This window comes from Pristis pectinata, chromosome 8 (genome assembly GCF_009764475.1).
Source record: "Pristis pectinata isolate sPriPec2 chromosome 8, sPriPec2.1.pri, whole genome shotgun sequence".
NCBI lineage: Eukaryota > Metazoa > Chordata > Chondrichthyes > Rhinopristiformes > Pristidae > Pristis > Pristis pectinata.
The window spans coordinates 1,862,989-1,876,591 of NC_067412.1; the positions used below are offsets into that span (position 1 = coordinate 1,862,989).

Consider the following 13,603-nt stretch of genomic DNA (forward strand, 5'->3'; position numbering starts at 1 on the left):
ATGATCCAGAAAGCTTTGTGTTCCAGATTGAATTGTCTCTGCAGGTGCCAGAGAAACTGTTGCTCTCGGCATGCCACTTGCTGCTGTCGTTGGCCACCACTGTACGGCCAGTGTTTCTGGTCAGGATCCGAGCTGTGCAGAAAATCTTCGACAGGATCACCGATGGCTCTGCTCGCCAGCTCCCTCAAGAGGTACATTGGAGAACCTTGACAAGCTGGTCAAAATGAATTTGTGGATCTTAAAGGGCAATCAAAACAGCTCAGTGAGGCAGTACCTGATTAAAAGCTGCTGGCTGTCTGAGAAAGGTTCCTATCTGGAGAGCATGGCTGTTTGAAGACTAGCTATCTGAATACAACATTTATTTATGCACTAGTGCTGTTGCTTTAGATCTGAAGACAGTATTGATGTACTATAGTGTTGCTCTGCTTTGAGCTGTCTACTTCAACTCCCCTGTGGCATTGCTCCAGCTCATTAAGCTCAAGTTTACCGGGTGAGGCTAACTGAGTCTTGCTTTTGTTCTTGCTGTTTTGGGCTGAGACCCAACAGTAGATGCACTTGATCCCATAATGAATGGTGAGCATTTTGGACCAGGTCTTGCTCCTGATTGAGCTGAAGTCCTTTTTAGGTTTAAACTGGTGACCACCTCATTATAATGTGTTAGTATTAAATAAAACAATTCACTATCCAGTCTCGTTCAAGTTGAGAGGGTAAAACCATGATATATGGAGAAACAGTAAAATTAGAATCGATATCTGAAAATCCTTCACCCCTGGTGGTCAGTACTAGCTCCTTATCCAAAATTTTCCAGATTTTAATCAAATCTTCCCTTTCTGCCTCTGAGAACAAACTGTTAATTTCCCACAACAGAAGTCCTTCATTCCTGCTCTCATTCCAGTAAAGCTCTTTAAGGCCTTGCTTTCCTTTCTAAAGTGTGGTGACTAAAATTGTTCACACCACACTAAGCAGTGTTTTTATTTTGCGTTAGCTCAACAACTTTGGTTTCAGAACATCCTTGCTGCCACAAACTTAAAAACAACGCTACCATTTGCCTTTTTAGCAGCCTTCTCAACCTGTTCCTGTGGGGGAGAAAACCCAAGTCTATTGCTGAATACTCTCTTTAAAAGTAGATTGTGCACTGTGTTCTTATGTATGGCGTGAGAACAGTGGGGAGGTGTGAGAACTCTGGGGAGATGAGCCACAAACCCCTGATAGTTGCCTCCATCATTTGTTTTGTGTATATGTTTAACTGCTTTGATACAAGTGGTGTACTCCCACTTAGGGTAAGGTGCTGGTGTGTCGGGCCTTGTCCAACATGTTGCTGTTACCGTGGCCAAACCTTCCTGAGAGTGAGCAGCAGTGGGCTGTCCGTTCTACCAATCATGCCAACCTCATTTCAACCCTCACCAGAGAATATCGCCAGCTCAAGGACAATGCCGGACTGTCACAGAGCAAAGTGGGTCTGGGAGACAGTGAGTATCTTCCTGCATCTATCCTGTATGTGCTTACTGCTGTGAGATTTAGTTTCCGGAGTAAGGATTTCTCTTCTGCTTCCTGAACAGAGCAATGTGTCAGGAACGAGGCAAATTCATCCCATAAACTGCAAACCCAACGTGAGGAGAATAAGGGGCATTTAAATCTGTTAGTTTGAGGAAAAGTATGTAAACCTTTTCTAGCAGTCTTGTACCAACAAGGTGATTCAGAAAGGGGGAGCAGCTTGTTATGCTGGTGTGTAAAAGCTTTGGTCCCATGAATAACCTTAAACTGTGGGTTTCCTCTTAGCTCATTCCAGCACTAATTGATTGTCTTGGGCACAAGGGTACAGGCAGGGGTTTGGGTTACGTGGTCCACCTCCAACTATCGTTTCCCAAAGTATTTGCTGCCACCACCTGGCAATTATTGCTGGGCAGTAACTGCTGGCCTCACCGTGATAGCTAGATCCTGAAAAATGAATTTTAAAAAATGGTAAATGTCCTACTTTCCTTTTGAGCATTGGTGGACTTTCAGCAATGGTTGTAGAATGCAACTGTTCTTCATTTAATTCATTGTTTTTAACTTGTTCATCCGTTTGTTTCAGCAAAAGTGGTTGTACAGGATACACTGAGTATCCTGAGGTACATCGTGGAGAACATCTCTGGGGAGGTGACCAAATCCCGTCAGATATGCTACCAGTCCCTTCAAGAGTCGGTGCAGGTCTCCTTGGCACTTTTCCCAGTGTTCATTCACCAGCCTGGTAAGGCAATCTTTAGTTTACAAATAAAAGCAGAAAATGCTCAAAATACTCAAGTTGTGCAGCATCTGTGGAGAGAGAAATAATTAAGGCTTCAGATCTGAACTGAGAAACCCCCAGCATGTTTTAAGTTCCAGAGATGGGGCAGGAGTGAAAGGGATAAAGGGAATGTCTGTGGGAATCCAGGAGAGAGTGGAGGTGGCAGCAGGGTTGTTAATTGCAGGGGGGATTGCAAGTAGAAGGAGATAGCTGCTGTCTGACCTGCCTTTCCTTCCAACATTTCTGCCTCTTACTGTCCTGTACTTGAGCTTCAGCTGTTTGAAGTACAAGGAGTGAGCAGCCCTGTCACTGGAAAATTGTCTGCATTCCACTTAAAATCTGCCTGGGGCCAACCAAGGTGGTAGATCTTGGGTGCTGCAATCCCAGCTTTGACGTAGTCTCACTGTGTCCAATCATAGCAAGTACAAGATCCAACTACACTACAATCCATTTGACCTGTCCCAAAGAATCTCTGCCATTACATCAATACTGAGAGTGAAAGGTTTTTGTTGGCTAATGGTATTATGGTGATGGAACCAAGGTAGGTAGGAAGGATTAACATAAAGATCAGCAGATGAATATCAATAGGTTCAAGAGGCTGGAACCCCCTGTTCCTGTGAATATTGAATTGAGTACCTCCAGTGAAGGTGTTGTAGAATGTTGTTCTTGATGGGAGGTTGGTTTCTCTTCAATTTCAGAATGGTGTATCCTGACTTTATCCTTATTGGGAGTCCACCTTATCGGTGAAGTACTCTTCATGCTGATCAACCTGGTTTGTATAGCAAGACCTCTTGTGCCGTTATCACTGTTTGGCATTCCAGTCTCACGCATGGTAATCTGCATAACTGCAGTTGTGTTGTCAGGGCTGGGAAGGTGGGGTTGGAGGTGTGGCTGTGCCATAGTTAGTGAAAGCTTGCTATTTCTGAACTGCCAAGTCATGTCTCATAAGAAATGGTGCTTGTTTAAAAGGTTTTCAAAGATACTTCTGGGAATACAAGGATGTTGGTATTTTTTGTGATTGACACCCTATTAGAAATCTCACAAGTTGGCAAAGTTCATAAGGGCTCAGAGGCAGGAAAGTATTTCCAAAGCATTAAGTAGTAGTTGCAGTTTTAAATCCAATTTCCTTTTTCAAGGACATGGAGTGAAAGAAGCTTGTTGGAGCTGGTGGTAGTTGTTTGCGTCATATCACTGCTGTTCTCCTTCCTGTAGCATCAGACTTCCTACAGCACTGTAGCTGTATGATGTGTCCTCGCTGTGTCCAAATGTTCCCGACAAGGTGTAAATAAAAAGAAGCCTCCTGGAGCCTAACACTGGTGTCCCCTCTGTCTTTCAGGTATCACTGATGAGATGCTCAGCTTCTTCCTCACTTTGTTTCAAGGCCTCAGGGTGCAGATGGGAGTTCCCTTTACAGAACAGATCATCCAGACGTTCCTCAACATGTTCACCAGGTAAACAGCCTCGTCGGAGCAAGTGATGAGGGCCAGAACTTTTAAAGATGGGTTGTGGAATGAGAAGAGTCTTTTGGGCAAGTGGGTCAGTAACCAGGCCTGTAGACGTAATATCACCGCCAAAAAAACCTTAAAGGAATGAAAGATCTTTGGATCAGACACTTTTCCTAAAAGGTATATGAAACTAATTAATTAATGATCTTAAATGGGAAGTTTGGTTGGTTTTGAAAATGAGGGCCCTGCAGGGTTATAACAACAACAAGAGTGTGGGACTAAGCATTTGTGCTCCGAAACCCAGCACAAGCTTTATGGGCCACGTGGCCATAGTCTGTGTCGTAAGATGTTGAGACCGACAGCACCTCCCAGACCTACGACCTCTACCAGCTGGAAGGTAAAAACATGGAGGTACCTTCACTAGCAAGTTGCCCTCAGTTCTAACGAAGGGTCACAGACCTGAAACGTCGACTGTTTCCCTGACCTATTGAATTTTTCAGCATTTTCTGTTTTACATTCCTCTCCAAGTGGAACACCTTACTGATGTGGCGGCGTTGTTGTTCCTCCTCCATCACTGGTTAAACTCCTGCAACAGCTCTGTGGGAGTACTTCCACCACAAGGACTAGTGGTTCAAGAAAGTAGTTCACAACCACTGTCTCCAAGCTAACTAAGCATGGGCATTAACTACTGAGTTTGCCAGCAGTGCTCACATCCGACAGCTGATGTTTTTATATATATAAAAAGCACGTGAACGCGGAGTAGGTCGTCAGCCCCTTGGCTGGCCCAGTCTTGGCCACGGACCGCTTCCTGCTTCCTCCCCATACCCCTTGTTTGTAGTAGGTCTAACTGGCATTGAATATATTCAATGACTGCACCTCCGCCGCTCTCTTGGGGTAGAGAATTCTAAAGATTCATAATGTTTTCAGATTTAAAAAAATCCTTCTCATAATCTGTCGAATATGGGTGACTATAAAGTTGCATCAAAACTTCCTTCCTTGCTGCAAACCCTTGCAGTAAAGGCCATCATTCCATTAGCCTTTCTAATTACTTGCTGGATCTATATGTCAGTCCTTTGTTTTTCATGTACAGGGACCCTCAGATCTTCCTGTACCACAACATTTTGTAGACATGAGACTGCAGATGTTGGAATCTGATGCAGCAAACAATCTGCTGGAGGATACAGGGTCTCGACCCGAAACGTCAACAATTCCTTTCACAAGATCACAAGACAAGGGAGCAGAAGTAGGCCATTCAGCCCATCGAGTCTGCTCCAAAGAAAAGAAGAAATGAGAAATGGGGGGGGGGGGGAGTCTGCTCCATGAGCAAAACAAAACTATTCTAACCCCAATTTCCACCCTTATCCCCCTATCCCTTGATACCTTGACTATTTAGATATCTATCTATCTCCTCCTTAAACGCCTCCAATGATCTGGCCTCCACTGCTGTACGTGGCAAGAAATTCCATAAATTCACCACCCTCTGGCTAAAGAAATTTCTCCTCATCTCTGTTTTAAACCTGTACCCTCTAATTCTAAGATTGTGCCCTCTGGTCCTGGACTCACCCACCAAGGGAAACAGCTTGGCCACATCTACTCTGTCCAGTCCTTTCAACATCTTAAATGTTTCTATGAGGTCCCCTCTCATTCTTCTGTACTCCAGTGAGTACAGTCCAAGAACCGACAAACGCTCATCATATGTAAGCCCTTTCATTCCAGTAATCATCCTCGTAAATCTCCTCTGAACCCTCTCCAACTTCAGCACATCCTTCCTAAGATATGGGGCCTAAAACTGTACACAGTATTCCAAATGAGGCCTCACTAGTGCCCCGTAGAGCCTCATCAACACTTCCTTACTGTTATACACTATACCTCTTGAAATGAATGCTAACATAGCAATCGATTTCCTTACCGCCGATCCGACCTGGTGGTTAACCTTTAGGGTATCCTGCACAAGTACCCCAAGTCCCTTTGTACTTCTGTACTTTGAATTTTCTCCCCTTCTAGATAATAATCTGTCCGTTTATTTCTGTTTCCAAAGTGTACAATGGCACATTTCTCAACATTGTATCTCATCTGCCATTTCCTTGCCCATTCTCCTAAACAACCTAGGTCTCTCCGCAACTTTCCTGTCTCTTCAATACTCCCTACTCCTCCACCTGTCTTGGTGTCATCCGCAAACTTAGCTACAAAACCATTTACTCCATCATCCAAATCGTTAATGTACAGGGTAAAAAGAAGCGGCCCCAACACCGACCCCTGCGGAACACCACTAGTAACCGGTAGCCAACCAGAACAGAATCCTTTTATTCCCACCCTTTGCTTTCTGCCAACCAGCCAATGCTCCACCCATTCTGTTATCCTACCTGTAATTCCATGACCTCTCATCTTATTAATCAGTCTCTTGTGCGGCACCTTGTCAAAGGCCTTTTGAAAGTCTAAATACACAACATCTACCGCCTCTCCCTTATCCACCCTACCTGAGATTTCTTCAAAAAACTCCAATAGGTTGGTCAAGCAGGATCTTCCCTTCACGAAACCATGTTGGCTTGGACCTATCTTGCCTTGCACCTCTAGGTATTCCATAACCTTATCCTTGAGGATCAATTCTAATAACTTTCCCACCACTGACGTCAGACTAATAGGTCTGTAATTTCCTTTATGCTGCCTCCCACCTTTCTTATACAGCAGAACTACATTTGTGACCCTCCAGTCCTCTGGAACCATGCCGGAGTCTATCGATTCCTGGAAAATTATCACCAATGCCTCCACTATCTCTAAAGCCACCTCCTTCGGAACCTGGGGATGCACCTCATCCAGTCCAGGAGACTTATCAGTCTTTAGTCCATTTAGCTTTCCTAGCATCTTCTCTCTAGTAATCTTAACTAAACTCAGTTCCATTCCGTGAGACCCCTGACTATCCGGTATGTTGCTAATGTCCTCCACAGTGAAGACCGATGCAAAATACTCATTTAGTTCCTCTGCCATCTCTTTATCATCCATTATAGTCTCTCCCGCACCGTTATCAATTGGTCCTATATCAACCTGTCTCTCTTTTACTCCTTATATATTTAAAAAAACTCTTAGTATCCTTTCGAATGTTATCTGCCAACTTCCTTTAATAATTCATCTTTTCTTTCCTAATGACCTTCTTAGTTTCTTTCTGCAGGTTTTTAAAAGTTTCCCAATCTTCTGTTTTCCCACTAATTTTTGCTTCCTTGTATGCCCTCCCTTTTGCCTGCCTCGTTATCCACATCTGTGCCTTTTTTCCATTCAAAACCTTTTTTCTTAGGATTTACCTATCCTACATTTTCCTTATTTTTTGTAGAAATTCCATCCATTTCTGCTCTGCCGTCCCTCCAGCTAGCTTACTCTTCCAATCAATTTGGGCCAACTCCTCTCTCATACCACTGTAATTTCCTTTGTTCCACTGAAATATCGATATAACAGTTATCAGCTTCTCCTTCTCAAATTTGAAACTTAACTCAATCATATTGTGATCACTAGCTCCTAATGGTTCCTTTACCTTTAGTTCCCTAATCTCCTCCGGTTCATTACACAGCACCCAATCCAAAACAACCGATCCCCTGGTGGGCTCATCAACAAGTTGCTCCAAAAAGCCGTCCCGTAGACATTCCACAAACTCACTCTCCTGGGATCTACTGCCTTGCTGGATTTCCCAGTCCACCTTCATGTTAAAATCCCCCATAATTATCTTCACGTTGTCACTCTGGCACACCTTTTCTATTTCAAACTGCAACATATGTTCAACTTCCTGACTGCTATTAGGGGGCCTATATATAACTGCTACTATTGTCCTTTTACCCTTACTATTTCTTAGCTCCACCCATAAGGATTCCACCTCTTCTGACCCAATGTCCTTCCTTTCTATTGATTTTATATCATTAGTAACCATCATGGCCACACCTCCCCCTCTGCCTACCCACCTATCCTTCCTATACACTGTGTACCCCTGGACATTTAGTTCCCAAACACATCCGTCATAAAGCCATGACTCGGTGATTGCCACAATGTCGTATTTATTAATCTGTAGTTGTGCCACTAGGTCATCTACTTTATTCCTAATGCTATCTGCATTTAAATATAGTACATTTAGTCCAGTATCTGCTATTGATTTTGTTGTACTTCTATTGTTCAGAAATTGTCCTGACTTTTCACCTGCCTGTCCTTCTTACCATCCTCACTGCACACTATCACACAAAGAAGCTGCTCGACCCACTGAGTTCCTCTAGTAGATTGTTTGTTGCACGACATTTTGTAGTCTCATTCCATTTAAATAATAATTTGCTTTTTCATTCTTCTTTCCAAAGTGAATAAGTTCAATTTTCCCACATTATGGGCTATCTGCCAACTTGCTGACCTATCTACATCCTTTTGCAGGCTCTTTGTGCATTCCAATAACCCACCTATTTTGGTATCGTCGACAAACGTGACTACAGTACACCTGGTTGCATCCACGTCATTGACCACAGATTGCAAAGAATGGAGGTCCCAGCACTGATCTCTGTGGCCCACACCAGTTACAGCTTGCCAACCTGAAAATGACCCATTTCTCCCAACTCTTCTCTGTTAGTTAGCCACACTATGTCTGCATGTTGTCCCCAAGCACTCTTATACAAAAGGAGCTGCTGGAGGGTCGGGCAGCATCTGTGGAGGTACTGTTGACGTTTTGGGTCGAGGACTGATTACCCCGGGTTGCTGGAGCCGTTAGTTTAGGATTAGTGTAAATGGGTCCTAGGTGGCTGCTGTGGATTAGCTGGGTCAAAAGGCCTGCTTCCATGTTCTATGACTCTAAGACTGATCCAGGATGATTGTTTAGAATCTCTGCCAATTCTGTTTCTATCATGAATTTCCTAGTCTCATCCCCTAGGAAGCAATATTTTCTTTGGTTACCCTGTTTACAGATCTGTAAAAGCCCTTGCTGTCGATTTGTATTATTTGGTTACTCGTGCCCTGCTCTCCCGCTACAACTTTTTCACCCATCCTTTGGTTTCTTAAAATTTTCAGTCCTCTAGCCTATTTTTTTGCAACATTGTGTGCTTCTTTCAATCTGATGCCTTTGTTAACTTGCTCAGTAAGCCCGGGTTGGTGCATCTTCAGGAGTTTTTCTTACTCTCCAGAATATACTATTGCTAAATTTTATCTAAAATCTCTAAAACATCTGCTGCTGCTAATCTACTGCCTTACTCTTAATCTAATTTTCCAGTCCGTATTAGCCAATAATGACCTCATACTATTGTAATTGACGTTATCTACGATTAGGACACTAGTTTCAGACCCAAGTTTCTTGCACTGAAACTGAATATTCAGTTCTACTGTGCTGTGGTTGCTGTTTCCTAGGAAATCCTTTACTCTGAGATTATAAATCCTGTCCCATTACACCAGATAAAATGGCCTGTGCCCTGGTCGGGTTCCGTAAGAAGCCACCCTAAACACACTTTAGGAACGTGTCCTTGGGGCCACCCTTGCCAACTTGATTGGTTTAATCCATATGGTGATTAAAATCGCCCTGTGATTATTGCAGCACCTTTCTTGCAGTCCTACCATATAGCTGTTAGGGGGCCTATATTACCACAGCACAGTGACATTCTACCCTTTCTTATCTCTACCCAAACTGCTACATTTTGAGCTTCTGAGCCAATATCATGCATTATCACTTCAGTGATAAGATAAGATTTCTTTATTAGTCACATGTATATCGAAATACACAGTGAAATGCATCTTTTGCGTCGAGTGTTCTGGGGGCAGCCCGCAAGTGTCACCACTCTTCCGGCGCCAACATAGCATGCCCACAACTTCCTAACCCGTACGTCTTTGGAATGTGGGAGGAAACCCACGCAGACACAGAGAATGTACAAACTCCTTACAGACAGTGGCTGGATTTGAACCCAGGTCACTGGTGTTGTAAAGCATTACGCTAACTGCTACACCACCGTGCCTGGCCTCATCCTCTGTAGTCAGACCCATCCCTCTTCTTTTCTGCCCAATTTCTGTTATGTCATTACCTGAATGTTCAGTTCCTCGCCTTGGTTACCTGGTAACCACTTCTCTGTAATGGCTAGTAGATCACATACATTTGGTCCAGCTTGTGGAATCAATTCATCCATCTGGTTCTGGGTCCTGTGTATAACGTGGGTTTTCACCTTCTGTTACACAGGGAGCAACTGGCGGAAAGTATTCTCGAGGAGGGCAGTGGTGGTTGCCGTGTGGTGGAGAAGTTTTTAAAGATTCTGCAGGTGGTGGTCCAGGAACCCGGGCAAGTGTTCAAGCCATTCCTCCCCAGCATCATCTCCCTCTGCATGGAGCAGGTCTACCCCATCGTAGCTGAGGTAAAGCTGCGATACTCCTGCACTTCCAAAGCTACTCTAACAGACTCTTGTGTTCACTTCTGTTGGTCACCTTTAGTGCAGCTGTGTCACTGAATTCTGAGGTCAGCCTTTGTCAGAATATTTTTGGGATTCTGTACCAGAGTATTTTCAGAGTAATTTTTTGGATGTGGGAATGGGGCGGTAAAGCAGAGTTAAAGTCCATGAATGAAGAAGTGGGCTTAAAGGACTGTGTGGCTTATAACATTGTGTTCCTCTGTGCTCTTTGTTTAAGCTCCACATTGGAACCAGTGCAAGGACTGTCAGTGCTGTGTCTAATCCGCAGTGATTATTTGGGATTGTTTTGGATCCTAGACCAGTCAGGTTACAGGGCGTTTCGTGTTCTCTTTTTGCTGGCTTCTTTACTCTAATTTTGTGTTGCTCTCCAGCGGTCCTCGCCAGATGTGAAGATGGAGTTGTTCGAGCTGCTTTACCAGATTCTGCACAACAACTGGCGATTTTTCTTTAAGTCCTCTGTCCTGGCCAGTGTTCAGCGTGGAACAGCTGAGGAACCAATGGAGAATGAGGCCCAGTTTGTTTCTGCGATGCAGGTACCTCGGCTTACTGGGGGGGTGTTTGTTGTTAGGGTCTTTGTTGTCTCGAGCTTGCTGTCCTTCAGTTAGGTACTTCAGTACAGGATTGAGGTCCTATTGCTCTATTCAAGTGAAACCATTTATGAACATTTGTTTCTTCATCAACATGGCAAACTGTTTGAAAATCAAGTAAGAACTGCAGATGCTGGATATTTAAATTCACAATAAAATGCTGGAAAATATTCAGCAGGAACACACACAAAACACTGGAGGAACTTAGCAGATCAGGCAGCACCTATGGGGGGGAAATGAACAGTCAAAGTCTCGGGCCGAGATTCTTCATCAGGATTTCATTCCCTCATCCCCTTCATCAGAATATTCAGCAGGTCAGGCAGCATCTGTGGAGAGAGAACAATAACCTTCCATTAACACCACAGTAGTATCTGTGGCAACAGAAATAGGTGTTGCCTTGACCTGCTCAGTATTTCTGGTATTTCTGCTTTTAAGTCACAAATGGTATATCTGGTTATTGCCACTTGTCGAGTTATAGTGTGAACATTGACTGCTGTGTTTCCTATATTACAACAGTTGGTACATTTTGCTGCCTCGGTAAAGCAGCCAGCATAATCAGAGACCCCTCCCACCCCGGACATTCTCTCTTCTCCCCCTCCCATCGGGCAGGAGATACAAAAGCCTGAAAACGTACCACCAGGCTCAAGGACAGCTTCTATCCCACTGTTATAAGACTATTGAATGGTTCCCTAGGATGATAAGATGGACTCCTGACCTCACAATCTACCTCATTATGACCTTGCACCTTATTGTCTGCCTGCACTGCACTTTCTCTGTAGCTGTGACACTTTATTCTGCATCTTGTTATTGTTTTCCCTTGTACGACCTCAATGCACTGATGTGATGAAATGATCTGTATGGATGGCATGCAAAACAAAGTTTTTCACTGTACCTCGGTACATGTGACAATAATAAACCAATTCCATTTAAAGAAGTACTTGGCTATAAAATGATTTAGCAAGTCTCAAAGATTGGGGAGGTGTGCTGTGTGAACATCCATTCTTTACACAGTACAGTTGCTTGCCATTGGTCTGACCATAGTCAGAATCCCTGAAGCTGCTCTTAGCTCTGCCTTTGGATCTAATTGCAGCGAAAGTTCACGTCGAGCACATGGCATTGCTCCAGGAAATTTACTGCTACCCTCTACTGCACAGGGGAAGGTTAGATTCGTATGATGACATAACTGGGAGGGCTCTGACTGTATTGTGAGCTGTTGATGAAATCTTAAATCCAACACACTGCTGCTTCTTCTGCCAGGCTTTTGGACAGTCCTTTTTGCAACCAGATATTCAGATCTTTAAACAGAACCTGTTTTACCTGGAGACACTCAACACCAAGCACAAGCTGTACCACAAGGTAAGTGGTGCACGGGTTTACAATGGGTTCCTTCACTCTGGCATTTTACTTCTGACCCTCTTGGAGTGGTTACTGCATTCCCCAAACACAGTTTGGAGAAGTGTTTGAATCGTGTACAGTCCTGAAGCACTGAAAGTCTCTGACAATTCGTGGCCATTGGAAATGAGGGAAAATCCATCAAATGTACACTTCCCCTTTCAGTAGTACATCTTACAGAGGGAGGTGAAGATCATTTAAAAACCCATCCAGAGAGCTAGAAATAGATATTCTGCTTACAGAGTGGGGAGGGAGAAGCAGATAACGCTTACTGGACCTCCATACAAAGATTTACAGCAATGGTAGAATCAAACAAATAACTAAAGCTGTTTCTTTTTAAGAAAATGGCAAATATCTTTGTAACAATATCAATATCCAAAGAAAGAACTGTTATTTCCTTTTGTTATACTGTTACAATTGCAAATTATCAAGCATTTTTGCAAATTTTGGTTAATAAACTGGTGAAAGTTGCTTTTATCATAATTTTCATCGTGTGATTTTATACTATTATGCAGCGTCCGGTGCTGAATCGCCTGTTGTTTGTCGTGTATATTAATGATTGGATGAGAGTGTAGGTGGTGTGGTTAGTAAGTTTGCAGATGACACCAATATTGGTGGTGTACTGGACAGTGAAGAAGGTCGTCTAAGGTCACAACAGGATAGTGGGCAAGGGGACGGCAGGGTGGAATTTAACTTGGACAATTGCGAGGAGATGCATTTTAGGAAGTTAAACCAGGGCAGGACATACACAGTGAATGCCTGGGCCCTGGGGAGTGCTGTTGAACAGAGAGACCTAGAGGTACAAGCACATAGATCCCTGAACGTGGCGCCGCAGATTAAGTGATGAAGAAAGCGGTTGGCATGTTTGCCTTCGGTCAAGGCATTAAGTGTAAGGGTTGGGACGTCACATTACGGTTGTACAAAGTGTTGGTCCGGCCGCACCTGGAGTATTGTGTTCAGTTCTGGTCGCCACACTATAGGAAGGATGTGATTAAGCCGGAGAGAGTGCCGAAAACATTCACAGGGATGCTGCATGAATTCGAAGGCTTGAGTCATCAGGCGAGATTGGATAGGCTGGGTCTGTTTCCCTGGAGCAAGTGAGGCTGAGAGATGACATGATAGAGGTGTATAAAATCAGGAGAGACTTGGGGTGGATAGCCAGAGTCTGTTTCCCATGGTAGGGGTGTCTAAGGTACAGGACATGGGTTTAGGTGAGAGGAAGGAGGTTTAAAGGGGATATGAAGGGTAATTTTTTCACTCAGTGAGTAGTTGGTGTCTGGAATGAGCTGCCAGAGGATGTGGTGGAGGCAGGAACAGCAACAAGATGTAAGGGTGATCTGGCCAGGTACGTGAATGAGCAGGGTGTAGAGGGATATGGAATTAATGCAGGCAAGTGGGATTGGTATAGATAGGCAGGATGGTCGACATAGACACGGTGGGCCGAATGACCTTTATTTATGTTGCACAACTCTATGACTCGCTCTTGCAATTTCTTACCTTTTTAGTTAGTTG

The 13,603-nt window shown here is 43.9% G+C and overlaps 1 protein-coding gene across 4 annotated transcripts in view; it reads left to right on the top strand.

The window, feature by feature from the left end:
* xpo6 (exportin 6) overlaps window positions 1-13,603 on the top strand; it is a 129,235-nt gene that overhangs the window by 105,083 nt on the left and 10,549 nt on the right. For 3 of the 4 annotated variants that reach the window (XM_052020742.1, XM_052020743.1, XM_052020745.1), the window contains 7 exons: window positions 45-191; window positions 1,280-1,469; window positions 2,075-2,230; window positions 3,603-3,717; window positions 9,887-10,058; window positions 10,484-10,645; window positions 11,957-12,055. In XM_052020742.1, the coding sequence (XP_051876702.1) occupies window positions 45-191; window positions 1,280-1,469; window positions 2,075-2,230; window positions 3,603-3,717; window positions 9,887-10,058; window positions 10,484-10,645; window positions 11,957-12,055 (1,041 nt within the window). The remainder of the gene's footprint in view (window positions 1-44; window positions 192-1,279; window positions 1,470-2,074; window positions 2,231-3,602; window positions 3,718-9,886; window positions 10,059-10,483; window positions 10,646-11,956; window positions 12,056-13,603) is intronic. The other variant, XM_052020746.1, reaches the window with a different exon arrangement.